This window comes from Pseudopodoces humilis, chromosome 6, assembly GCF_049639895.1.
Source record: "Pseudopodoces humilis isolate 2021_Gansu_Grassland_sample_001 chromosome 6, ASM4963989v1, whole genome shotgun sequence".
Lineage (NCBI taxonomy): Eukaryota > Metazoa > Chordata > Aves > Passeriformes > Paridae > Pseudopodoces > Pseudopodoces humilis.
In genome coordinates this window covers 61,472,662-61,497,890 of record NC_142205.1, presented here as the reverse complement: position 1 = coordinate 61,497,890, position 25,229 = coordinate 61,472,662, and the positions used below count along the sequence as shown (strand labels likewise).

The window sequence follows — 25,229 nt, the reverse complement described above, 5'->3', positions numbered from 1 at the left end:
GGAGAGGTCAGAGGATGCTCAAAACTGTGACACACAGATAACAAGCAGAGACAATGGTTTTGTGTTGAGTATTTTATTTTTGCATTGCCTTCATAGCGCAATTAAAGCAATTTTTAAAATCACTTATTACAAATGTTTGTCAAGTCTGTTTTTCACCAGAAACACTTTTCTTGCTTCCTTGCACATACGCCCAGACACACTATAAAAACCTCATTCATAACATCAAAGGAAGGGCATTCATCATTCATGTAAACATCTTTCTTAGAGTTATCCATTTTTTAAAAGTCATGAATAAACTTACAGATGTTCAGTAAGGCTCATAGTTCGAGTACAAATGTCATAAAACACCTATCAAGTACTGTACACAAGTTAAATACTCTGGGGTTAACTGTTAACACATGTATTAGCTTACCCCAAAGATTATTCTTTAGCACTTAGTTCTTCAGAACAGAGACACCCAGTAATTATGGGCTAAAGAGTATTAAAACAGCAGAAGGCCCAGCAGAAACTGTTAAGTAATACAATTTTAGTCTGGTTCTTAGAGTTAAATTTGTTACATATGCGGTAGGAAAAGTTTACTAGAAAGGAATCTACAGAAAGGAGGGATGGTTCATTTGTACGATATCATGAAGAGATAAGCTGAGAGGTACGTCTTGAAAATGTGACTAGCCTTGCTATTGCAGTTATTTATGGTGGCTGCATGTAATGCTGCATAAATACTTCCCCAAATAGAAGAAATGATAATTTGTAATTGTAAGGATCATTTGTTGCATCTCCCCTTAGAAAAAAAAAAAAAAAAAGAAAAATTATCTACTTACTGGTATTCAATTACACGTGCATCTTACAAAAAGACATCCCTTTAAATCTGGCTTAGATTTTACTGGAACTTTTTTGTTTAAATATTCATTAATGAAAATATTTCATACAAACATCATTTTAAATACAAATGTTAAAATTTGTGAAGCAGGTATTCCCACACTCATGATTTTATGGCTTGAATATTTAATTGCTTGTAATTTTTGTATAGATACTTCTCCTAGGGGAAAACAAGAGAGTTAAAATAAAATGGTAAACAGAAAAAGGACAGGAAGTTCCAATGCCTGAAGACACAGGAGGGTCCATTCAAAAGAGAGTGATCTTAGTGTTCAAAACCTTTGATCTGGGGCAAGTAAACATACATTTAATCTTGCACCTTTGTTTTTCCTCTTTAAAAAAAAATCCCTTATAAGATTGTTTAGAAATTCTTTGTCCAAAAATACATTTCTCCTGTTTCCATTACATGAAGCAAAAGGAACAAGTTCACTGCAGGTGAAGCCCATTTCCACTCACAGATGAAGCTGCTCCCATGCCTGCTTTCCTCGCTTGGATGCTTTTGGCACATAGCAGTGCAGTGGAACTGAGGCGCAAGCAGCACCCTTGCATGTAAGGAGATACTTCAGTGCCATTGTTTCTAAAGCAGTTTGGCTTTTTTTAGTGCTTGGAAGTGAGGTCCTCAGGCACCCACAGCTCCAGCAATTCTGCCGGGCCACAGGAGAACACAGCAGCAGATACTTGGCTTTGTGTAAATGTTGCCTCATCACAACAGCAGCGTTTTCCAAGAGACCATCAAATTGAGTGAATGGACACAAATCACAGAGGTCTCTGGGACAGAAGCTACACCGCTACACCCCTGGCACAACCCAGGTGGGGAGCACCGGTTTGACTGGAGGACAAGGGCAGACTGGGAAGGAAACAAAAAAGTGGCAATTTCCATAATTTCTGAGTTTCTCTTACCATACAGGATATGTTGGCTACTCTGCTCCTCCAGTGCCTGACAGAGGGTGAGAAATCCCCATGCTACAAGACCCTGGGCAAAAACCCACTGCCATCTGTGTGCAACACTTCTGTATCTGGAAAGGCTGTGCCAAGGAGAAGCCTGCCTAGTTGCTCCCAAAACACGCAGCCTCACCCCGTGGCCTCCCAAAGCTCCCAAAAACCTCCCCAGGAGCTTCACCTGGTAAAAAGTATGGATCATACTAGGAGGTATCGTGGCAACTATGGAAAAAGTCAAAAAGCTCTCACAGGTGAAATGCCATGTCCATGTATTTCCTTTTACTTTTTCAGCAGTCAAGATTTACAGGTATTTACGTAGGGAAGTTTTTTTATAATCACTATTACAAAACAAGGAAAAAAAAATCCTTTTCAGGCTTGTTAAAAGAAAATCAGGATCCCCCAAAAGTAAAATTACAGCACAAGACTCAACTTCAGACACCCCCTCCATGGCCTAAGCCCTTTTCCTTTTCCTTCTTATCCAGTGGAGTGACCTCAGCAGCAGGCAGCTCTCAGCTGCAACTTTTCTGGCTCTCCAAGAGTAGCCACTTCCAGAAAACAAAGCTTCTATATTTTTGGTGACAAAACCCTGTGCTGCCATTGCAAGAAGATCCAGTTCAGAGTCTGTTTTTTGAAGAGATGATCAGCAGCGTCCTAACAGAGAGTGATACAGGCTTCTCATACAGGAGCTCAAGTAACTCACAGAGAAGCCATGTGCAGTACTGCAGACCAAAGGCAGATATTGGGAACTGATCTGTACCTGAAAAATGCAACAATTCCAGGTTTTCCTATGCTACTCTTTAGTCACAACGGGCATGCTGAGAGCCAACCACTCACTCAGGCTCAGCTGACAGTCACCAGCTCTCCTCCCAGCTTCTGTGCCAATAGGAAAGGTCTTTGGCCACACTGTAAGAAGTGGAGCTCCTTTACTTATTGCATTCTCACCAGTAGTCAGCTGCATCTTACAGACCTGAGAAGACTGCTGTGCAAGGTGATGCTTCCTCTGCCCCAAATGAAAACCATGGTTGGGTGTGGGTCTTTTGTCTATGGATATGTCATCACACTACCAATGAGGAGCTTTGTGAAGCTGGTCCTGCTCTCTAGGTGAGTTCCAGAAACACACTGACGTGTTAAGGCATTATTTGGAGTTCTATAACTAACCTGTGTTTGAAGCAGGGGATGTCAACTCATACCTCTGAAGGACACTGAGCTCTTTCACCACCCAGTGGCAAAAGCCATCTCAGCCATCTCCACTCTAACAGACTAGGAAGAGAGAGAAAACAAAAGAGTTAAAAGGCTTGGTCCTGAATCAAGCCAAAGCAGCTCCATAATCACAACTTTTATAGAAGGTTGATTGCTTAAGAAGGGAGCTACAGAAGAACCAACAGATTTTACAGAGCTGAGAAAGACAGCAGAGGTAACAGAGACAACAGCCACAGCTGTGGCATGCTACCTACCAGGCTACACACGTGTACAGAAGAATCTGCTAGACTCACCAAATCTTTTGAAAAGACACAGGACACATCTCAATGCCTTTTTTTTCCTATAATTTCCCTATTTTAGGATACAATCTTCAAGCCTGATGCACAATGAGCACCTATATTCAATTTACCTCAAAATCAGGCAATACGAAGACTGAGAAATCTATTAAAATGTAAGCAACTCCACACAAAGAGGAGATTAGCAGAGGAATCAGAGACTGCTCAGAAATGAAGGGAAAGGAGCTTTAGATATTAGCACATTTTAAACACAATTCCCCAGCGAGCACAGAGACCAGCAGTCCAAAGCAGGTTATCAAGATTGTGGAAGGAGATACCATCCATTCCCAGCATCCATTCCCAGCAGGGTTCAGTCACATCTTCCCTCTGCTCTTTCCTGCACCTAAACTCAAGCCTCAACTTTGCAAACTTCATGATCTCAGCACAATAAACCCCAAGATACACATAAGAGCTCCCTCCTTTCCCGCAAGTGATAGGCTGATAACCTAAAGTAACGACCCACAGGCAGGTAGGGAAAGATGAAGTCATGCATTTCTTTTTGAGAATCATCTACTGAAGCTGAGTGGCTGACTGACCTTTGCCACCTCTCCCTCACCTGTGGTTAGCTCTATCTCTGCACACTCAAGTGAATCCCTGAGCTGTCACCTCTGTTGTGGATGAGACACAGAGCTGCGACCTGAGTGTCCAGCACAAGGAGATGGGAGGTGTCACAGCTCATGTACAGATCACTGCTGAAAGAGTGTCACAATACCCTGAGCCTGCCTGTCCCCTGCCCCAGCACATGCACTAGCTTCTGTGCAAACTGAAATGATGAGGTGATGGAAAATGCTTGTGAGCAGGTGCAGGGACTAAACAGAGCCCAAGGTTAGAGCCCCAGGTTCTTACGAGTAATTCCTAACTTTCCTCAGGTACCAAAGCAAGGATTCTCAGGCTGCACATAACAGCAGCCTCATCTTTCTACCTGCAGGTACCAAACAAATTCTCCCCTGCGCAGCACCCCAGACACCTCCAACAGTTCAAGCAAACAACCAAAATGTATCGCAATAGAAAGGTAGGTCTAATTCTCAAATCATTTATGTTACATATATACAAACTTTTTAAAACTACAAACATTTAAACAAAGTGTTGCAAATGCATTTGAGTTCCCCTAAGCTGCCAAACCCAAAAGAGAACATCAGAGTCCCAGAAAGGCTCCAGTATCCAGACCAAGACAATACATTATTTCTCTCTTACACAGGATTAGGCAAGACCAGTACAGCATCTGAAAACCATACCATTTCCCTACCCCTGAAAAACCCCAGCACACAGCCCTGCAGATGAATATTCACAAGCCCCCACTGTTGGCTGCAATGAAGCTATGGATTGACCGCTGTTTATAAATACGAGCATTGAGTGATGTTTTTACATTCATTGTTTGTTTTTCAAAGACAATCTTTTAACATCTTTTCTTTCCTTAAAAAAAAATCTTATTTTGATACCTCATATTATATTGATTCACTGTGTCATAAACCAGAACTACTAAAAGATGGCTATAAGGCTATGTTGTTCTGTCAAATGAACACATAGAAAAGATACAGCTCTCCTTCACCAAGGTCTGCCCCCAAATACATGCACCTCCTTTCAGAGAATCCACAGGAGATCCAAGCATCTTTTGCCTTGAGAATTGGCCCCTTGAGCACATGAAATACACAAACCAACTTATGAACACTGATGCAAATAATGTGCTTGCCTTCCAGAACATGTACTTCTGGAAGTCTTTCGACAGCAAACCTGTCTTCTCCTTTTCACAAAATCTTCATGCAAAGAATAGCTTCATTTGCATGTCATAATAATAAATTAAATAAAATAAGCCAGCCGTACAGGCTAGATAAATATTAGGTTCAGACATGTTGCTATACTATTTAGAGCCACAGAGACCAACACACAGCACTCTCACATACACACACAAGCCTTTCCACTAGTTAGAAAGGATTTTCTCCTGCAAAAGAGGATTTGTAGAAAGAGCAACGTTCAGACAAGAGGAAAGGGGAGTTAAAACCCAGCCTCCTATATAATAATAAATAAACTGCTCTATTGCAAGATTCAGATCAGAGGTTTAAAAAGGCAAAATTATGCTACTATTAGAGAATATCAAAATATTACTGTTATAATCACAAGTGGCATATATGCAAAATGCAGTTGCACAATAATGCCTAGGCAGATAGAGAGCAACACTAAGTCTGCCGACTAAAAGTGAACGATACACTCATTTTAGTTTCTTTCTAGTCTTTTGGCATCTTTGCATGTGCAAAAGCAGAAGCTACCAAAGAATACCACATCTTGTATAGAATATTAAATAATTTCTTCAGATAAGTGCAATGCTAGCTAATTTTTAAATCTGCTATGAGTAACACAGTCAAACCTAGTTAGTATCCAAGGAACTTATCTCTTAACACAGAATGCAAGGTTATGATGCAACAGCATGAACAATCCCTGGTTGTCCAGTTTTCAGTATAAAGGTAGTGCATAGATCCAAGTTTCTGTTTCAGTTTGCTGAGTGGAGAAGGCGCTCCCATGTCACTTTTGCTGGGCAGCCTGGAAAGCCTTCAGTTCCAGCTGGTACCACTCTGGTGCTTCAGGCCCATTCTGCCCCACAGGGCTGTGATCATACCCATAAGCCACTGTCAATTCCTCATCCTTCTCCACAGCCCTGATGGTACGGATACACTTGATGGGCCCAAAACGAGGATGAACAAACCTAGGAAAAAAACATATTTGCTAGGCTCATCTGTCAATTCACATATTCTGCCAGCCCCTTTTACAGTTCCCGAATTCACTCACTTCAGAGCAATACTGCACAACTGAATTACAGATTTGAATCAACCTCATAAAGATTTAAGAATATGAGCAAAAATACTGATTTATCAAAGCATTGGTAGTTCAGTAAATACAGTGCAGTTCTAGCCAAGCTATGATTTAGAGAGCTGTAATTCAGCATTTTACAATCAAGAAATAACTCATAAAGTTCATGACAAAACTAACAAGCTGCAAACTTCAAGAAACTCCATGGTATAAGTCCCAAAAGACCTCAAGCACCCATAATGCTAGCTCATTTCCAACTCAGCCTAGGTGAGCAGAAACTCCTCCAGTGCCTCAACTCTTCACTTCCAGCCTACCACTGCTCCTCATCCTGCTGCCAAGAGATCCCCTGTGAGCCCAGACAGCCAGGCTGCAGCTTCTACCCTAAAACACAGGGCTGTACTTACAGCTCATAGGTGCAGTTAGGAGTGAAGGAATGGTTGGCCTTATGCCCCAGCGAGGCACAGTACTTGGCAGCGTGGTTGTAGGGCTCTGGCACGTCTATGACTGTTTCATCATCCAGGGATATTGTATTTCCATTGAGAGCCCAGTCTCTGCTGTCTACCTAATTTGCAAGGCAAAAATCCAATGTCTGTGTGGAAGGGTCAACTTTGTCAGCAGTCTGAAACCCAACATTCAAAATATATGCAAATAAAGATTTTCATGGGCGTATATCATTAAAAAAACAACCCACTTTTTAAATCTATACATAGGTCAGCATGCACTTTCTTTCAATTAAACTCCATCACGTTAAATAAAGGGTGGGAAGTTAGTGGGTCTAAGACCCTACTATGAGAAGAAAATTTTAAGAGGAGCAATGAAAATTCAGACTGACTTTTTTCTTTTCTTTACCTCCTGGTGTGTAATTCGCACTCCATTATAGAAGGACATCACTGTACTGGCTTCTGCTGCTATTTTTGAAAACAATCCTTCTCCAGCACTGGAAATGAGAGAGACATCCACATACACCCTACAAAAGGAACAGGACATGGAATTAGCGACTGGCTGCAGTTTTAATTTTCAAGAAGTACAACACTACTGGATAAAGCCCAATACTTCAGTATAACAATAAAGCAAATAACAGTAACAACACCACCTCCTTCTTCTTCCAAACCTCTATATGGAACTCCTTCCCTTCCTCTCTTCCATATGTTCTCTATTTTGCCAAAACTGAGATTTGGTGGGAAGTTTGGGCTGACTTGGATAATTGCTATTTTTTTTAAAGCAACAATCTCCTATTACTCCACAATGATGGCTTCACTTCAGGAACACCCTCAATAACATAACTGAACCCCAGAAGTCCCCACCAAGCTGTGGTTGCTGGTATGTACGTGCACTGAGGAGCAAGAGTTCTCATGGCGAAGCACCACATCTTCAAGAACTTGATGCAAATTAAAGCGTTTTATTAAACACTTTAATATTTAGATATTTCAGAGTATCAAAACGTGCCTACAGTTGAGGTACACACAGGGCTTCCATTTTACAAACCTTTACACATCTTTTAAGTTTTAGATGAGAAAAGGTTTGCAAGATTAGGCCCTAAATGTTGGAACCCTGGGCACAGAGAATTTCATGTTTTCTGTGCTGGCAGGCACAGACCCACAAAAGAACACAGTGTTTGACCTAAGGCCATGGAAAAGGCTTCCAAAATTGACAGACAGAACTGAAACTGTGAATGCGTAGTTTGAATAGAAGTGTGTTATATCACTTGGTGGAAAATTTAGACTTTAAAGTTTTTAGAATAGAGTAATATGTATGCAACAAGATGGAGGTTTTAGGGCATTAACTTACCTTGTTCTTTCTCCTCCTGCTTCATAGATTTTAGTAATATTGTGTGATTGGATAGAAAAATCTGCAGTGCGGAACACAGGTGTTTGGTTATTGGGTTTTAAGTAAAAATAAATTAGTTGCCATTTTTTAATTGGGTAGTTGACACTTAAAATGCCTTGCAAAGAGATACCTGGGGCTTCATTTTCTAGACTGTTAGCTTAGTGTGCAGACGAACACACTGCCTGTGAGTGTAATATAGATTAAAAAAAATAAACAACTGAGTCTGAACATGAAAACCTGGTCATTCATCCTGACCTTAAAGAAAAGAACCCAGAGACATTTGACACCAAAATAGGTAACATGAAAGAAATATGGGGAGAAGAAAAAAAAGCTTACCTCTCTGATTCATAAGGATCAGGAAGAAGGGCATTTGTAGAAATGCAGGATGAAGTGGATTTGTCAAAACTATATACTGGGCCTAAAAATACCAGAAATCAATGAAGGAAATAAACTAATTGGCAGTACTGAGAGTATGCAATCCTTAACTTAATCAAGAGATTCAAAAATTAAATTTTAATGGCTGCAAAAAATAAGTGTTACACTTCCAAAAAAAGGCACTGAACAGAACTGCACCTGTAAAAGGCCTTAAGTGAGATACTGCTTCTTGATTATTTTTTTCTCCTCAACATTCTAGAGTAACAGTACTAATACAAAAAGGTAATATATATGTTCTTCAAATAACCAATTTGTAGAGGACTGGATACTCTTTCAAAACTGACCCTCCTAGTGTCTCTAAATAAAATTTAGAAGTAAAGCATGATTTAAGAGGATATATTCAATAGCTCATTTTAAACCGCCCCCCCCCCCCAAAAACCCCAAAACTTTATTACTTCAAATATGAAATATTTTTTAGTCCAAATCCTTAAGAGACTTCAGCCAGAAGATAACAGTTAGTAATCAGAAAGCATCCTTGCTACAGTCCTTTATTTTTTGCCATTAATAAGCAACTCAGTGGTACAGCTCTAATTATATTCTTACATCCCTCTCCCAAATGCCAGAGGACTATCTTGGAGGTAGATTAAGAAGGAGGTGAAAATAAGATGGGAAAAAATCCCACAGAAGAGAATCCTACGAAGTTTGGTATAAGACCTTTGCCCCTGGTGTCCAGGATCTGTTCTGGCAGAAGGCAGCTTCCTCCTGAGTGTAACTTCATCTTATTTACAAAGCACAACCATGCTTGATGAAGTTACACTCAGGAGAAAAAACTCGTAACTCTTAATTTAACTTAAAACTCTTACAAAGTAAGTTTAACTTAGAATTTTGATTTGCTATCATAACTGAGCAATTAAAAAAATAAACTCGCATGCATTCGCTTGTCAATACCTTTTCACTGAACTTTATGTGCCTAGTTCATATTGTGAGACAATTTTTGCTGGCAGAGCAATATATACATTAGCACAGTCCCTGCTTGTTACTGCATCTTAACCCACACTCCTCCCATACATCACATACACCTCAGAACAACCAACCCACTCCAAAACTATAGGTTCAAGCCACTGGAGAAGGCACCACCCCACCCCTATGCACTTCACAGCCACTTTCTGTCAGCAGGACCTGACACACTGAAGGGTGCTGGTGACCATTACACAACGGCTAAATCTGGTTCACTAATTCCAATCTCAGCCCAGCAATGCAGGTACCAAACACTGACTGACAAACCCAGCTAACAGAGTTACAATCAAATCAGGGCCTCCCTCTCCTTTTGCAGTTACTTCACTGAAGAAATACTGTAGCTGTGGCTGTAGCTGTACCACTATCATCAGGGTGAATGGAACAGGCTTTCCATCTGGCACAGAGGGCAGTTGGATGTGTGACAAGCAGGACTGTGCCTATGAGCACAGAAGTGAGAGAAGAGCTGAAGGGCTGTGAAATGCAGTTGAGCAGGACCACACAGGGGGCACTTCCCATCTGCTCTCAGGACAAAAACCACCATCCTCTCTGCCCAACCCTTACTTGGAAAAAAGGCCCCTCACTAACAGCCTGTGACATCACACCCAGTCTCCAGTGGGGAACATCACAGGAATCAAGCTGTCTGCAGTAAAAGGCTGGTAGCAGGAATAAAAGTTTGTGTTAGCTGAACTTACTGCCTGGTACAACTTCAAATTGAGGTTTCCCATCCTCAACAGCTGTCAGAGTTGCCAATTTTGCTTCTATCATTTCTCCATCTATGAACCTTCCAAAATATGCAGTCTTTCCATCAGGATACACATAGGCTATTTTCTCTCCAGTCATCTCTCCATCTTCATTCACTTCTCCCACAAGGCTGCCTCCATCCTGAGAGCAAGAAAGCAAGAAAGAAAAGACAAAGCATTTAGTTATACTTTACTATCCTTGATGCCTAAGATTTTTAGCTTTATATCTTTTTCATGCATTTGTAGCTTTGTAGACTGCAAATGTGCAGCTGTAGCTTCTATTACTTTTTCCTATTCTTTTCCCTTACAATTAGGAAAAATAAGCTAACATATGAAACACATTCCTAAAATATTCTTTAGTTTTATTCCAAGAAGAGTACCAACTACAAGGACATTCTGTTTTCCAACCAGAATCTGGACCTGACATAAGAAAATTGGGGCAAAAGAAGCCTGTGGACTGCTTCCAGTGGGGCAGAACCTGAGGAATTATCAACTAACCTTTTAACTGGACAATATATGATAGTTATACTAATCAACAAACCTTAGAAAATGGTGAATTTACTGTACCCATGTGCAGTTTTCAAGTAAAAAAACCTAAAAGTTTTCAAGTAAAGGTTTGCTTTTATATTCACTCTAATGTTGTTGGGAAGATCTATTTTCTAGGCAACATCCTCAGTAAATGAAAAGCGTTTTCTCCAACTTTTAAAAAATGCAACAGTAAGTTCAGATGTGAAATTATGGAAATGAGAGAGAAATAGACACATGAAGAAGCTGGATGAAGTCATTCCAGTTAGGATAAAACTGATTTCCTATGTTGTTTGGAACAGGTAAAACGTAAGGTCTTTCCTTCCATATGACACAAATATTTAATTTCACTTGGTGAAAGCATTATGTGTACAATGTGCAAAACAAGGACCAAAGCCACATAATGTCCAAGTTTGATTACTATGATACTGTCTGGAGGAAAAAAAAAAAATTAATGCTACCTTGCCAATTCATGGTACCTCTAAAGACTTGAGCCTACTATGGAAAAATGATTCCTGGAAAAATTATTCCCAGGATGCCCCCCAATGTCAGCTGGTAATCAGTGAGAACAACTGTTTGTGGAAAGCAATGCCAACACTTTCCCTCTCCAAGGCTTATGCATTTCAGCTCCAGGTTTTGCCATCTGTGATTTGCCTGCAGCTCAGGTTAGATCTATTTCCAGAAGCGCAGAAATGAGATGCATACATTAGCACAGGTCTAACCACTTGTTAGGGTTAGGAGGTTAGGATTTTTCCTTTTGTTTCTTTCTCCCACCGAATTTTGTCCCATCTGTTGCTACAAAACAGTAACTACCGATACTTAAGAGAACCAAAGATGAGGCTAAAGGGGTGTGGGGGGTGGGGTGTTTTTTTGGAAGGGCAAAGATATCGAGATTTTTCTCCCAGTGGTGAGGGGCTGAGCTCAGCTCCTCTCCCTCTGCATCGGAGGGGAGACAGGCTGTGATCACTGTGGGGAGAATTCACCACCACTTCAAGGCTCCGTGTTGCGCTGTCTTCTACTGTGAGTAGAGCCCTACTACTGGGAGTGGTCGTTGCACTGAAACCTTATTAACAGTGTACCTCACTAGAAACGCCCCTCACCATCTACTGGGGTGACTGAGGGGAAACCCTGGGACCTCCAGCCCCTCAGAGGGAGCCTCCCTGCTGCAACAGGGGGTTGTGCTGCAACACACCCCCACGCTCCCCACCACCTCCCCGCTACAGCAGCGGAGTTTCTGATACATTTACTAGTCGGGCATCTGCTCATCCCAGCCCACCCGCCATGTCCACATGAGAGAGGTGGCTGCGTGCGTGCCACAGTGCCCCCTGCCGGTGCGGGGGAATCATCGCGCCCGGCCGGGAGCCACCAGCGCCCCTGCCGGCTGTGCCCGGAACTGCACCGAAGGGGAAAGTGCCTGACAGCCCAGAGAAGGCTGCGGTTGGGTTTCTGGTTCTGCTCTGTTTGCTGTGCTGCTGTTGTTTGTTGCCATGGTTTTTTATACATACATATATATATGTGTGTGTGTATATGTAAATATATTTATATATATATATATAAAAAAATATATATGTATATATATTTATACATATGTATATATATCTCTGTGTATATATATCTGTATGTCTATATGTATATGTACACGTACATTTAGTAAAGAAGTGTTATTTCTTTTTCTGTATCTTTGCCTGAAAGCCCCTTAATTTCAAAGATAGAATAGTTTGGAGGGAAGGGGGTAATATTTTTTTCCATTCCAAGGTTTCCACCTTCCTTGGCAGACACCTTTCAAACCTAGACACCACAGGTATTTATTTCAAAAAAGACAAGGAAGATTTGGAATCTCCAAATAACGCCCTGAAGCAAGACCAGCAGGTATGGTGTGGAAACAAACTGATTTATATCAAGACTACTGTGCACAGGGTCTATTTCAAAGAGACACCATTTTGTTCAAGTCCAAGGATGAAAGAGTTTCAAGCATGCTGTAATAGGAAACAGTGAACCTTAAGTTGGGGAAAAAAAATGTGCACATAGTCACAGAGTCAGAGTCATGAGGAAACAATTGGTTCCATGGCAAGGAGTTTTTTGGAACACCTTGCATCTTTTTGTCTGGCAAGACAATAATGATAAACAACCTCTAATTATCCACATTTCCAAAAGGCACAGCAACACTTTGTCAGCTGGAAGATGAAGCAAGAGATACATGAAGTGTCAGCTGTGTGAATTTTATACACTAGGACTGAAAAAAACTTTTGGCAGCATGCACCAAACATTTGCTGATACCAATACATGCTTAATGGCAAAAGTATAAACCAGTAAATAAAATGAACAGCCAGTGGTGGTAAGCATTTATAAATCAATCTGCAACTAAAGTTTGCACCACATGTAGCACAGAACTAAACTGGTTTTTGATCAGCAGCTTAATTACATGCAGATGTTACCCCCTTCTTAGAATGAGTTAAGATTGAAAGGTGCAACTCTACAGGGTAAGGCTGAATAGGAATTATATTTTTTTAAAATTCGCACCAAAAAAATCCCTAAAAACTGTATAACAGTCATTGCCTTAACTAAGCATGGTTGTAAAAGAACATAAATTCAAAAAGATAAAATACTGGTTTGCTTAATTAGCAAATCCCTTGTCCACAGCTCCACTCAGAGACACAGCTCCCACACCGGTCATATCTGATGTGTTGGGCAAAGCCAGACTTCACAACATATCCTGCAGAAATGGAGACAAAGTCTCTCCTCCTAAGAGCAACGGGTTGCAGTAACTGGCATGGCTTCCAAGCTCCCCACCTGCAGGCAGCACTACAAAGTGGCAAAATCATTAGTCCAGCCTTCCCAAAGAGATAATGCATAAATTACTAGACATCCTATTTCTACATTACATACAAATTATATATAAATGCACTTCCAAGGGCTTGGGTTTCCTGGAAGATGAAAATGGTGGAGGGCATCTTGCAGCCTGCCTCACTGAATCTCACCTACTGGGCAAACATTCAACACCAAAATCTTCTAACTTTGTGTTGGATTATCCAAAATCAGAATGCCCAGATCGTTTACCCTGATCTATCCAGATTTTTGGATATCTGGGTCATGGTGGGTATTTGTTTCAGCTGGGGAGAAAAGAAAGGTACATAATTCTACAATAAGGAGAGCAGATGGTCAGGTTTACCGAGTAATAAATCCAACAGACTCCGTATCGGATGTTGTCTTTATACTGCCCTTTGAATATCAGCCGCCCATCACTGTCATACTCCTGGGCTGGGCCATTCAGCTCTCCATCCACGTAGGTGCCATGAAGGACCACTCCGTCCTCGTAGGTGTAGATTCCTTGGCCTTGCAGGGCATCATCAACGTAGTACCCCTCCAAGGTGCTGATGAAGAAAGAAAGAAAACAGCAGTGGAAAACTGTTCACCGCTCAGCTGTGAACCCAAAGCCTCAACACACTGGGACACCAAGGTGAAAACCTCAAACTTGTTTCTACGGAGCTCCAAAGGCAGAAAACAACTTACAGCACCCTTTCATCAGTGTGTGCTGCATGGACACAGCATCACTCATCTCAATCACATACTTGCCATTTTCTGTAGGCTGGAATAGTCAGTAAATGGACACTCCCAGTCAAAGAAGTAATTCTGTTCAAGCAGGCTACTCTCACATTAGGATTTTCTACCTGCTACATGTGGACCTTCACTGACATGTCTCTGAAGAGATGAAATTGAGCTGCTGTACACATGAACTATGACAGGGCACAGACTGCAACCTGTCACAGTTCAGCGTCAGCTCCCCAACAATACACTTAGCAGCCATTTGTACAGGCCCCACTAAAAGCAGTAATTTTTCATGTATTTTTCTTAAAAAAAGAACATAGCCTGTCAAACAGAACTAGTGCTGCACTTGGATTTAAACAAAGAAATTCTTCATTTTGGTTTTGTCTTGCAAACCCTTTACTATCACCATAAAAGAGGGTCTATTCAGGAATTTCTTTCTTATGTTAGGATTAACATAAGGGAACACAACCCGTTTAGCTTTTACTTCAGCACATTTAGCTAACAGCCAGCTGTCAACATACACATATTTTCACTGCATAATTTTTTTCCAGATGCAGATATCTAAGGTATAAGCCCAAGTAGTGTCTGTGAGCACATGACTATACATGTCATGTCTAGATTTACAAGAGCTGTGGAAGGAATGTTTTTTCAGAATTCACTTTCTCATTTCTAAAGCTTCATGCTCTGTTTTTACATAACTTTTGCAAGCTGGATGAGGTTTCCATGGGAAAATACATTACAGTAAAAGCCTCAGTGCACACCAGATGCAAAACAACAAGGGGCAGGAAAACTATTTTACTTTTCAGTCAAATGGATTTCTTGATCCAGGCTGCTACAGAGCTGCACAGACAGCTATGGCACTACAGCACACAGAAGGATGAGAGAACCACCAGAAATCAGTGCCCTTACTTAACTATAAATGATGGCACTTTCCCCTCTAATTTATCACATATCACTAGGTTTGAATTCCATTGTAGTGACAACACACATAGGGTGCACATGTAGGATCACTCTTTAAAAGAAGCAGCCACCCCCAGTTCATGTAATGAAAAACACTAAAAATCCTGTCTTGTTACCTTTAATTGCACTAGTTGAAGTTAAAACATTGCTAAATTACAACAGGGCTTCATCCCCGGAAAGAATATATTTTCTTTTACTGTAACTCAAACTTCTATGTTTTCTCTCTTTGCATTAAGCTCCAAACAGTGACCAAAAGATCCATCTCATCTAAGGAAATCAAAAGGATGATACCTTAAGAAAGAAGTCTATGTCCTTCAAGCTCACCTAAAAAGTCAGGTTCAGAAACTCTTATGTTGCTCATAGTTTCCTAGCTATTTTCACCCTGTTCCCACTTCACTTTTTTTAAGCTCTCAAATTATGGTGTCTGCAGCCAGACACAATAATTGCAACTAAGACTTGACCAGCACAAAGATAAATAGCTTCTGTGTCTTCCATAAGCAAAACCTTTTTAATACAAACCCTGAACTAGTCTGTATTTCTGTGGTTTGCTTCTCAGATGATACTTCTGACAAAATAAATTCTATCCAAGTCAAGATTTATCAGATGTACCATCTTCCCATTATTCACTATGCCTAGAAGGGACTGAAGATACTCCTTATCTAAACTATCTAAATTAAACCAGTGATATGAATTGGAGAGGAAAAGACTTACTCCAATATCCTTCCAGGGATTAAGTTAATACCGATACAGACCAATCCATTTATCTCTCACTCCCTCCATATTGAAAACTCAGAACTTTTTCCCTAAAAATAATGGCTTTCTAATGTGTTCAGGGAGATGTCAGTTTACAGGAGTTTCCTATTAGGGAGGAAGGGCAGCTCTGTGCCAAGAATGCACTATAAAGGCAGGCATGAGAGCCAAAGTGTTCTGCAAAGTTCACCCCAGAACCACTGGCACCAAGGAAAGTTCAAGTCCATAATCCAAAACAGGGAGTATGCCAGAGGTGAAACTTCTCTCTCTCTAAGAATATGCTGCAATTTTTTGCATTTTCTCGAAGGGGAAGGAAAAAAAACTACTGATATTTCATCCTAGGTTTCCATTCCCCTAAATAATCAACAGGAAGGGGGCAGCTATTCCAGTAAAGGGAAAAGTTTCCTTGACCAAACAAGGCAGCCAGGAAGCCAGTCCTATTCCCCAACACTCAAAAAATGAGAATGCTTACATTGCAGCCTGTATTTGACAGGACTCAGCTGCCCCCCAACAACAGATGTACAGCAGTACAGCTGTCAGCCTTTACTCAGTAGCCTGCAGGGAAACACACCCACGAGTGTTGAAACCAGCTAGCTTACTGCACAGGATTCTGCAAAGGGAGAGCTGTTTTGAGACATTTTTGATATTAATTGCTCATCTTCATGAGCACTCAGCCTTGCCCATGGCACAGTTAATGGAAACAGCATGTCCTGCTTTATGCCAGGTCATTCTTATAACATGTCATGATTCCTAAACCATCCACTTCAGAAAGCAACTTAGTCTTGCTAGCTGGGCACAGCTAGATAAACGGCATCTTCAGTAATTAGCTATTGCTCAGTTAAGGCTGCTTTAGCTAAATAAAAATATATAACAGTTAATGAAAACACCCCATTTTCCAAAACCACATTGCAGACTATTTTTGCATATTTTCATTCTGAAAAGTATCCTTTTCATTCCTGAAAATCAGTGGCCAGCTATTCTAGTTTTTTAAAGGTTAAAATTGAGAGAGGGGAAAAAAAAAAAGAAGAAAAAAAGAGTTGGCAATACTTAAGCAGTAAAGACTCAGCAGCAACCTGACTCTTCCCACTAAATGCCGCCTGTACCCTGGATTACATGGAGGAGCAGCCATACAAACAAAATAGTGGGTCAGTTCCTCTGACTATACAATCAGCAACTACACTGCTGAGATCATCCACCAGCACAGAAACATTAAGTATGTGTGTCCACAGAGACGCTAACAACTTAAACCAAAACTATTTTAGAGAACTCAGCTGCTGGGCAGTACTCATTTTCAGTTACTCTGGTAAGATTTAATAAGGCCATTACCAACAACAGGGAGGATTTTTCTTCATCCAAGCTTGGAGGCCTTTCTACACAACTGAATAAATATATTATCTTTCTCATGAAAAAACATCCCCCATATGAAACAAGGGCAAAGGCAAATACAGACAAGAAGCTGACTCACTGAGACAGCACAATACCTCGGCTCCTCCTCAGAATTTTGCTAAGCAGGAAGAGAGTAAACCGGGGACAACTGTCAGTTTAACAGCCGCTATTCAGAGTGTCACCAACAGCTGCAAAATCATGAAGAATTGTGTAATTTTATGCTGCTGCTCCCTTGGAGGAAGTTCTGAGCAACTGCCGACAGGAATGCTGCAGTGGTGGTGGGGGGAAGACTTACAAGGTGTTCATAGTGAGGATCAGAGAAGAAAACACATGCATAGGCACAAACTAGCCCAATTTCACTGTCACAATTCCCACTGAAAAGAAGGGAAATTATAGTGGCTTTTCTGAAAGTAAATTAGGCCACAAGCAACTTGCAGAGGATTAACTAGAGTTGATAACAAACCTGTATTTAACACAGTCCTTTAACTTACAAAACAATTTGACAAAGCAGAAGGCAAGCCTCTTCTGTCAAGGTCCTATGTCTGTGTGTGAGGGCTTGCACAGGGAGCTCCTGGTCCAGATGCACTCTCTGTGTAGCTCTTTAAGGCAAAGAAGTCCTCCTGAAGTAATGAACTTTGATGTCCAAGTCACTGTCAGCATGGTTTTCAACAGTTTAATCACCTCCCAATTTCTTATAATTTCTAATCAGCTCATAACTTTACGGTGCTAAAAGAGCTCACACCACTGCATTCTCCCTCCAGGAAACAACTACAGGCACCTCATTACACACAAACCCACCACAGGAATGGCTACAGCAGCAACAAACTTTTCAGCTACAGTTTTTAATGAGAAATCTTATCCAGAAACTCAGCAATATACAGTCATTGCAGATTAGTTTTGCATCACTACAAGCAGAAGGAAGAATACAGAAGAAAAAGCAGAGTCAGAGTGTACCTTCCATCAAAAAAGCAGAATTTGCCACGGCCATTTTTTTCTCCATGCACAAAATTTCCTTCAAATCTGTCTGTTGATGAATAGGTTATTGTACAGAATCCATGTGGTAGCCCATCATCATCTAGATGCCCTGAAATTAAATAAAAAAAAAAAGCAACAAAATACATGACTTTTTATACAAGATTTTAAACCTTTTCTCATTATGTAGCTGCTTGAAATGCAGTAGCTCCCTAGTACAAAACAGTAATTCGGATCATTGCTGTTAGGAACAGTGATCAGGCATAGTATACAACTGAAGTTTGTACTTGTGTAATACATAGCTTAATACAAAAATAAAATATAAGGATGAAAGAAAAGGGATGAGAGATGGGAGAGAGAAGATGACAATAAGCAAAACTTGTTTCTGAAAGAAACAAAGTTTATATTACTCTAACTTGTATTAATATACATCTTCAAAAGTACAATAATTCTTTATCTAAAACATGTATTTATTGGCAAGAACAGGACAAGAAAAGGTTTGATTTTTTCTTTTGATAAACACATGCCTTATGATAATATGGGTGTGCCACCATGCAGCTGTATTCACATGAATTTAAAGAAATAAAAGTATGTAATGTCCATAAGGCTGTGCCTATGCAATATGACAGTCAACGTTGTACTTAGTATTTTAAATGCTGTCCTCCAGTGCCTTTCTGATGTGTTATATCCTGTTCCCACCCCTAGCCATATCAGTTTTCCCTATTACCTCTGTTGCACAGAGTGAAACCAGAGACAACACAGTTGGATCCTCACCTGCATGTTTTGTGCTTTACTGAATATAACTGGCCAACTCTACTAAGTTAAAGCATAATAAGGCTCCTATTGCATCTCTAACTGCCTCTTCAAAGCCAAAGAAAGTATTTTAAATGATAGTTACTGCCTGGTTTAGCTATGTGAGCTCTGGCTGCAGAGCTCAGCAGGGCTGCTCTCAGCACAGGGACACACCTGAGTGGGTGCTACAGCTCCCACAATGACATTTTATCAGGTACAAATTTTGCATGAAACTGTCAAATAAATAACAGCTAGCCTATATTTATGTCCTGCCATGCTTCTAACTAAAACATTACCTCTGATTCCTCCAGTCTCCTGGTGACGCATACACAGCCAATTAGAGATGAGAGACAGTGTATGCATCCAATTCTTCAAGCTTTGGGTCAAGCTCTTCCCTGACAAAATTTGGCCTAAACTGAAAAGGTTCATCACACATATGGAAAGGCAGAAACAAACTTCGGTGAGAGGGGGACTGATTTACAGCCCAGGCTGATGCAGGTAACAAGAAGCACTTCAGTATTACCAGACCTTAAGTCCAGTGCCAAGAGAGGGAACAAGCTGTGCAGATTTAATTGAGTATGGAAATTGCACCTAGAAAGGTGTAAAGGAGAAAGTAATAGCAAGGAATCAGAACTCATCCAAGAGCCAGGATTCCCTCCCTCACCCCTCCCTTACATACTTCTCTCGCACAATTGTGCTCTCACTTCAAGTCCCTAGTCCAAACTAACTGAAAACAGTTAAAAGTTTAAGAATCCAGTAAAACTAATCAGGCACCGTTTATCAATTCAAAGTGAGAAAAATAATAGAGTTAAAAAAGAGGGAGAAAAAGGTGGAAGGAACAAAGCTCTATCACCAAAGGCTTTTAATTACTTTGAAGAGGAACTCTTCAAACAAAAGCTGCTCTTTCCAAAGAGGAGAAAGGCTTTTTTCCCCTCCCATTCTGTCAGAACACCCCTTTTTGTAGAAAGGACAAGTTTTACCTAAATTTAACCAATTATTATTAATGGTTAAATATTAATAAACAATAAATTAATGACCAATTTAACTAAAATGTCAATAACATTTCTGATGTGGACACCTCTTTTAGACCAAAAACTATGTTAAAATTTATAGTTTTAATTAAAGGCCTTTTAAATTAAGTTTTATCAATATAGAAGGGTACAACTGGTTTGACTTAACAAACCCTAAACAGTACAACAGCTGTTTTACCATCACTACAGGGACAAAACTTCTATAAAACACTTGGATTAAAAAAATACACTGATAATATTGGTACATAATACTATTTTAAAAAATACCCAAAGCAACAACAATAAATAAACACCCTAGCAAATTTGTTCTGTGACTGTTCAGCTTTGTCAAGATTTTGCTAGAATGCAAAGGCAAACATAAAATCTGCCATGCTTGTACACAGAACATATGTCAGGACTTTTGCACAGTAGGATACAGACTACCTCAGAGATTTAAATGGTCAGCTTTGATCCAATGGCCTCTATACAGGGTCTTAATCTCAGCCACAATACAAAGAATCCAATTATTCTAATGTGCTAGACGTTTTCCCTTATTAAAAAAAGAAAAAATAAAACCATGCCCCCACCACTACAACAAAACAAGAAACACAGTCTCTCTTAGTCAACAACAACGGAAAAAAACACAACCTCAAGTTTCATAACTTCATAAATACCACTTTTTCTGTATGGCTGAGGTCTTTGGCTCTAATTCTGTCCCAGATTAACTCAACAGAAGAAATCCTCATTATTTCATGGGGAGCAGTGTGTTCCACTTCCCTTTCTCACCTCTCTCCTCCATTTGCAAAAAATAAATCCAAAGCATCTAAACACATTTTTAAATTATTGTAAAACCTCACTTTTGTTGCTTCATTAAGGGTCCCCCAAGATTTCCTCTTAAGTTCAGACAACAAACTTTTCAAGTTTTTTTTACTTTAAACCCTAACAGGGGCTAGTTCACAATGGAGTCACTTACCAAAACCACTGATGTACACAAAACAAAGATAAAAGCCCTTATTGTCAGTATCAATCACTATTACTTAACAGATGACATATAATATGCATCCTCAATAAAAAATCCTGGCCACAAAGATGCCAGATGAATGTCTGAGGAATAGCAACAATGAACCAAACTCCCCCTACAAAAACAAAAGTGCTGATTTCTATATTTCTAACTTCCTTCGGGTAAGTGCAAAATCCTATTCACCCCCAGAAAGCATCCTGCTTCTGTCTCACTCAGAAAAACACATACATTCATATACATTGCTGAATAAAAGATACTTTAAAAATTTGTTTCCTTAGCCCATGGATATGGCAAACAAACCCCGGATACAGAACACTTTATCTGTGATATAAGGATGCCTCAGACAACTGCAACCCACTGATCTGAGGAGTCAGGAGGAAAGGCAATGGAGAACCACATCTTTAAGGACACAGGACACAACCCATCCATAGGAGTGCCACACTCTCCTCACACCCATGTTCTACACCACAAAGCTTCTCTTTGGCTCCGACACCACACACCTAGACAGTAACTCCAGCTCTGAGCAGCAGCTGCTTAACTCACATCTGTTGTCAGACTAAGCTGCCGTGCAAGACACCTTTCCCGGAGCTACTCGCTTTGAGGCCTAGTCCTTCTACCACAGGAGACACAAGGCCCACGGCGAACTCCCATTACTCGCATCTTAGGGAGCAAGGAGCTGCCTATCCCAACAGCTGAACACGCCAAACTACTATTACCGGCAGGACCAGGGTCCTTCTGCGAGGAATCTTTGGGGAGCCGGTGTTTTCCCACAGAGATGTCAGGCTTTGTTTCCCTGCTCCCAGACGTCACGGGATGACAGCCTGCTGGGGAGCTGCATCCCTGCCTGCTAAGGTTTGCACCAGCAATTCACTTCCAGAGGTCACGCGCCTCTGGGTTTAGAACTCTTCAAGGGTTAGCTATCCACACATGTGAGGTGAATCGAACATACAGGGTGTATATTAGCTATAAGTTGGCCCACCCCTCTCCCATACGGATGGCTCCAACCTTGCTGCCCATGGATACGGCCACAGTGTCTTCTTGGACTCGCTCTTTCTTTTCCTTTCTCCATTTGCATGTATGTGACTGCCGTCCTGGCTCCCTGGGCTCTCCCCAAAGAAGGGCATCTCCATGTCCCTCAGCCGCCGGGGAAAGGACTGGGGAGCGGCCGCACCGCCCAGGGCGTGCGGGCTGTAGGCCACCGCCCGCACGGGGGCACAGCAGCTACAGTAAAACACTGTCATGACTTATTTTTGACAGTAAGAGCTGAGCAGACGCCATCCCCGCGTCCGGGGTGCAGAGCTCCCCGCTGTGGCCGGAGCACTCGGCGGCGGAAGGCCCCCAAAGCGCCCTCCCGGTAACGGCGCCAGCGCGGCCCCGGCTCCCCCCGGCCCCGCCGCCACCCGAACTCGGCCACGTGCGCGGCCCCGGCCCGTCCGTTGCATAAGCCCACTGATTCGTGCACTGCGCCCGACCCCGGGCGCCCAGCTCCGACCGCGGCCACCGCCCTGCGCCCCTATAGCTCCTGCAGCAGAGCCCGGCGCCGGCGGGCCTCGCTCCCCGAGCCGTGGCACACGCACCTTCCACTATCTCCTCCAACGTCTCCTCGTCGCTGTCCATGGCGGCGGCGGGCACGGGCAAGGCGCAGCCGCGGTACCGAGGGCGCGCGGGCGCGCGCCTCACGCCCCGCCCTCGGCATACTCCAGGGGGACTCGCCCCGCCCTGAGGGCGTGTCCGAGCACGCCCCAGGCGGTTGAGGGCCGAGGAGGGGGCGCAAGGAGGTTGTGGCTCCGCCCGTCAGAACAAGGTCGCGCGGAGTTGCGCGTTGGGCCGCGGCTGGTTTCGTGTGTCCTCATATAGGGCACGAGAACGCCAGCCGACTCAGCGCTGGTCCTCCAGCGCATTCTGTGCTGTCCGTCCGTCGGCCCGCTGACCCCGACTAGAGTTGCTGCAGTTTACCTCACAAAGCCGGAGGGTTGCCGGCAGCTGTAGGACATCCCTTCTCCATTCCCACACCAGGGACCGCTCACCTGCTGCTCTTACCACAGAATCACGGAATATGCGGAGTTGGAAGGGATCCATTAGGATCATCGAGTCCAATTCCTGGCCCTGCACAGCAACATCCCAAATAGCACTGTCCAAACACTTTCTGAGCTCTGTAAGGCTTGGTGCTGTGACACTTCCCTGAGGACCCTGTTCAACCTGCTCAACCACTCTCTGGGTGAAGAACCTATTCCTGACTTTCAACTTAAACCTCCCCTGACACAGCTTCAGACTGTTTCCTCCAGTCCTGTCCCTGCTCAGGAGAGTGAAGAGATCAGTGCCCGCCCCTCTGCTTCCCCTCGAGAGGATGTGGAAGATCACACTGAGGTCTCCCCTCAGTCTCCTCCAGGCTGGACAAACCAAGTGACCTCAGACACTCCTCATACAACTTCTCCTCAAGGCCTTCACCATCCTCATGGCCCTCCTTTAGACCCTCTCTAATGGCTTAATGCCTGTTTTATATTGTGGCACCCGTAACTGCCCCCAGCACTGGAGGTGAGGCTGCCCCAGTGCAGAGCAGAGCGGGACAATCCCCTCCCTTGCCCACCTGGCGATGCTGTCCCTGATGCCCCCCAGGACAGGGTTGGCTCTCCTGGCTCCCAGGGCACTGCTGACTCACATTCAACTTTCCATAGACCAGGACCCCCAGGTCCCTTTGCACAGTGCTACTCTCCAGCCTCTCATTCCATAGTCTGTCCCTACATCCAGGATTGTCCCATTCCAGATGCAGAATCTGGCCCTTCACTTGTTTAACTTTCTACAACTGATGATTGCCCATCTCTAATTTGTTGAGGTCTCTGCAGGTCTTCTCTACCCTCAAGGAAGTTGACAACTCCTCCCAATTTACTGTCATCAGCAAACTTACTTAGCATTCCTTTGAGTCCTGCATCCAGGTCATTAATGAAGCTGTTGAAGAACACAGGGCCACTGATGGAGCCTGGTAGAACCCCACTAGTGACTGGACACCAGCCTGATGTCACCCCGTTCCCTATAATCCTTTGTGCTTGACCCAAAAGCCAGTTGCTCACCCATTGAATAACACGGTTATCTAGCTGTGTGCTGGACATTTTGTCCAGAAGGATACTGTGACAGACTGTATAAAAAGCTTTGCTGAACTCCAAAAAAGGTTGGATCTAATGGCTTTCCTAGATCAACTAGGTGGGTTACCCTGTTGTAGAGGGAAATCATGTTGGACAAGTAGGACTTCCCTCTCATGGTGCTGAAGGATTTAATTTACAAAACACACAGAATCACTGTCTTGGATCTCAGTGTTGCAGGAAGGGTGACAGCCCCAAGCAGAGGGTGCAATTTTGGAGCTCTTACCAAGGGGATGTAAGGATGGTGCTTTTTCACCACCATGTCTCAGTCTACTGCAGGGACCTTCCTCTCCACCACAGTTTGACAGTATGCAGGCATCACCTTAAAGGAAAGCCAGAGTGTTTCTAGGTCATCCAGCAGCTGTCTTGGGAGCACAGGAGATGTCTCCATCCTACTGGAGATGACCTAGACAGTCAGGGCTTTGTGAAGAGAGACTGATGGGATTAGGTTTCTTCAGCCTAGAGAAGAAACTTCTTCAGGGGGACCCAGCAGCAGCCCACCAGCACTTACAGCAGTGCTGCCATGAAAACAGGCTCTTCACAGTGCTCCACAAGGAGGACAAAAGACAATGGGCACGACTGAAAACATGACATAAGATATGACATATGGAGAAATTTGCTCCCTGTGAGAACAGGCAAGCAGTGCAGCAGATTGTCCAGAGAGGTTCTGCAATCTCCCTCTTTGGGGGCATTTAAAGACTGACCCATTAAAGCCCCAAGCAGCCTAACCTGACCTCAGAGCTGCCCCTGCTGTAAGCCACAGGCTGTAGTAGGGACTGTCAGCAGTCCCTTCTCACCTGAAGGTCTCAGTAAGTCTACACTGAGTCAGCCACATGCTTCCAGGCAGTGCTGCTGAATCCTACCAGGAAAACAGGAGAGCAACAACTTAACAAAAAATAGACATGTCTGCAAAAAGAGAATCTGGAAGTCTTTGAACTACAATAATGAGGTTAGTGTTTGATCTAATAGACATGAGAACTTATTAATCTCAAGAGCATTGTGGAGGATTTGATTTTTACAGA

At 42.5% G+C, this 25,229-nt stretch overlaps 1 protein-coding gene across 1 annotated transcript; it reads right to left on the bottom strand.

Annotated features, from left to right (window-relative positions):
• Positions 1 to 57: 57 nt before the first annotated feature.
• SETD7 (SET domain containing 7, histone lysine methyltransferase) lies at positions 58 to 22,735 on the bottom strand. The gene is made up of 8 exons (XM_005525559.3): positions 22,648 to 22,735; positions 18,230 to 18,359; positions 13,803 to 14,004; positions 10,061 to 10,250; positions 8,313 to 8,394; positions 6,999 to 7,116; positions 6,554 to 6,711; positions 58 to 6,045 (listed from the first exon to the last, which is right to left on the bottom strand). The coding sequence occupies exons 1-8, from the start codon at positions 22,685 to 22,687 to the stop codon at positions 5,865 to 5,867; spliced, it is 1,101 nt and encodes a 366-aa protein (XP_005525616.1). The 5' UTR covers positions 22,688 to 22,735; the 3' UTR covers positions 58 to 5,864.
• Positions 22,736 to 25,229: the final 2,494 nt, after the last annotated feature.

Coding starts and splice junctions, on each gene's coding strand:
- SETD7 (XM_005525559.3), bottom strand. CDS start 22,687: ATGGACAGCGACGAGGAGACGTTGGAGGAGATAGTGGAAG. Junction 14,005..18,229: donor TTCTGCTTTTTTGATGGAAG/GTACACTCTGAC, acceptor TTTCTTCATCAG/CACCTTGGAGGGGTACTACG. Junction 6,046..6,553: donor CCTAACTGCACCTATGAGCT/GTAAGTACAGCC, acceptor TTTTTTTCCTAG/GTTTGTTCATCCTCGTTTTG.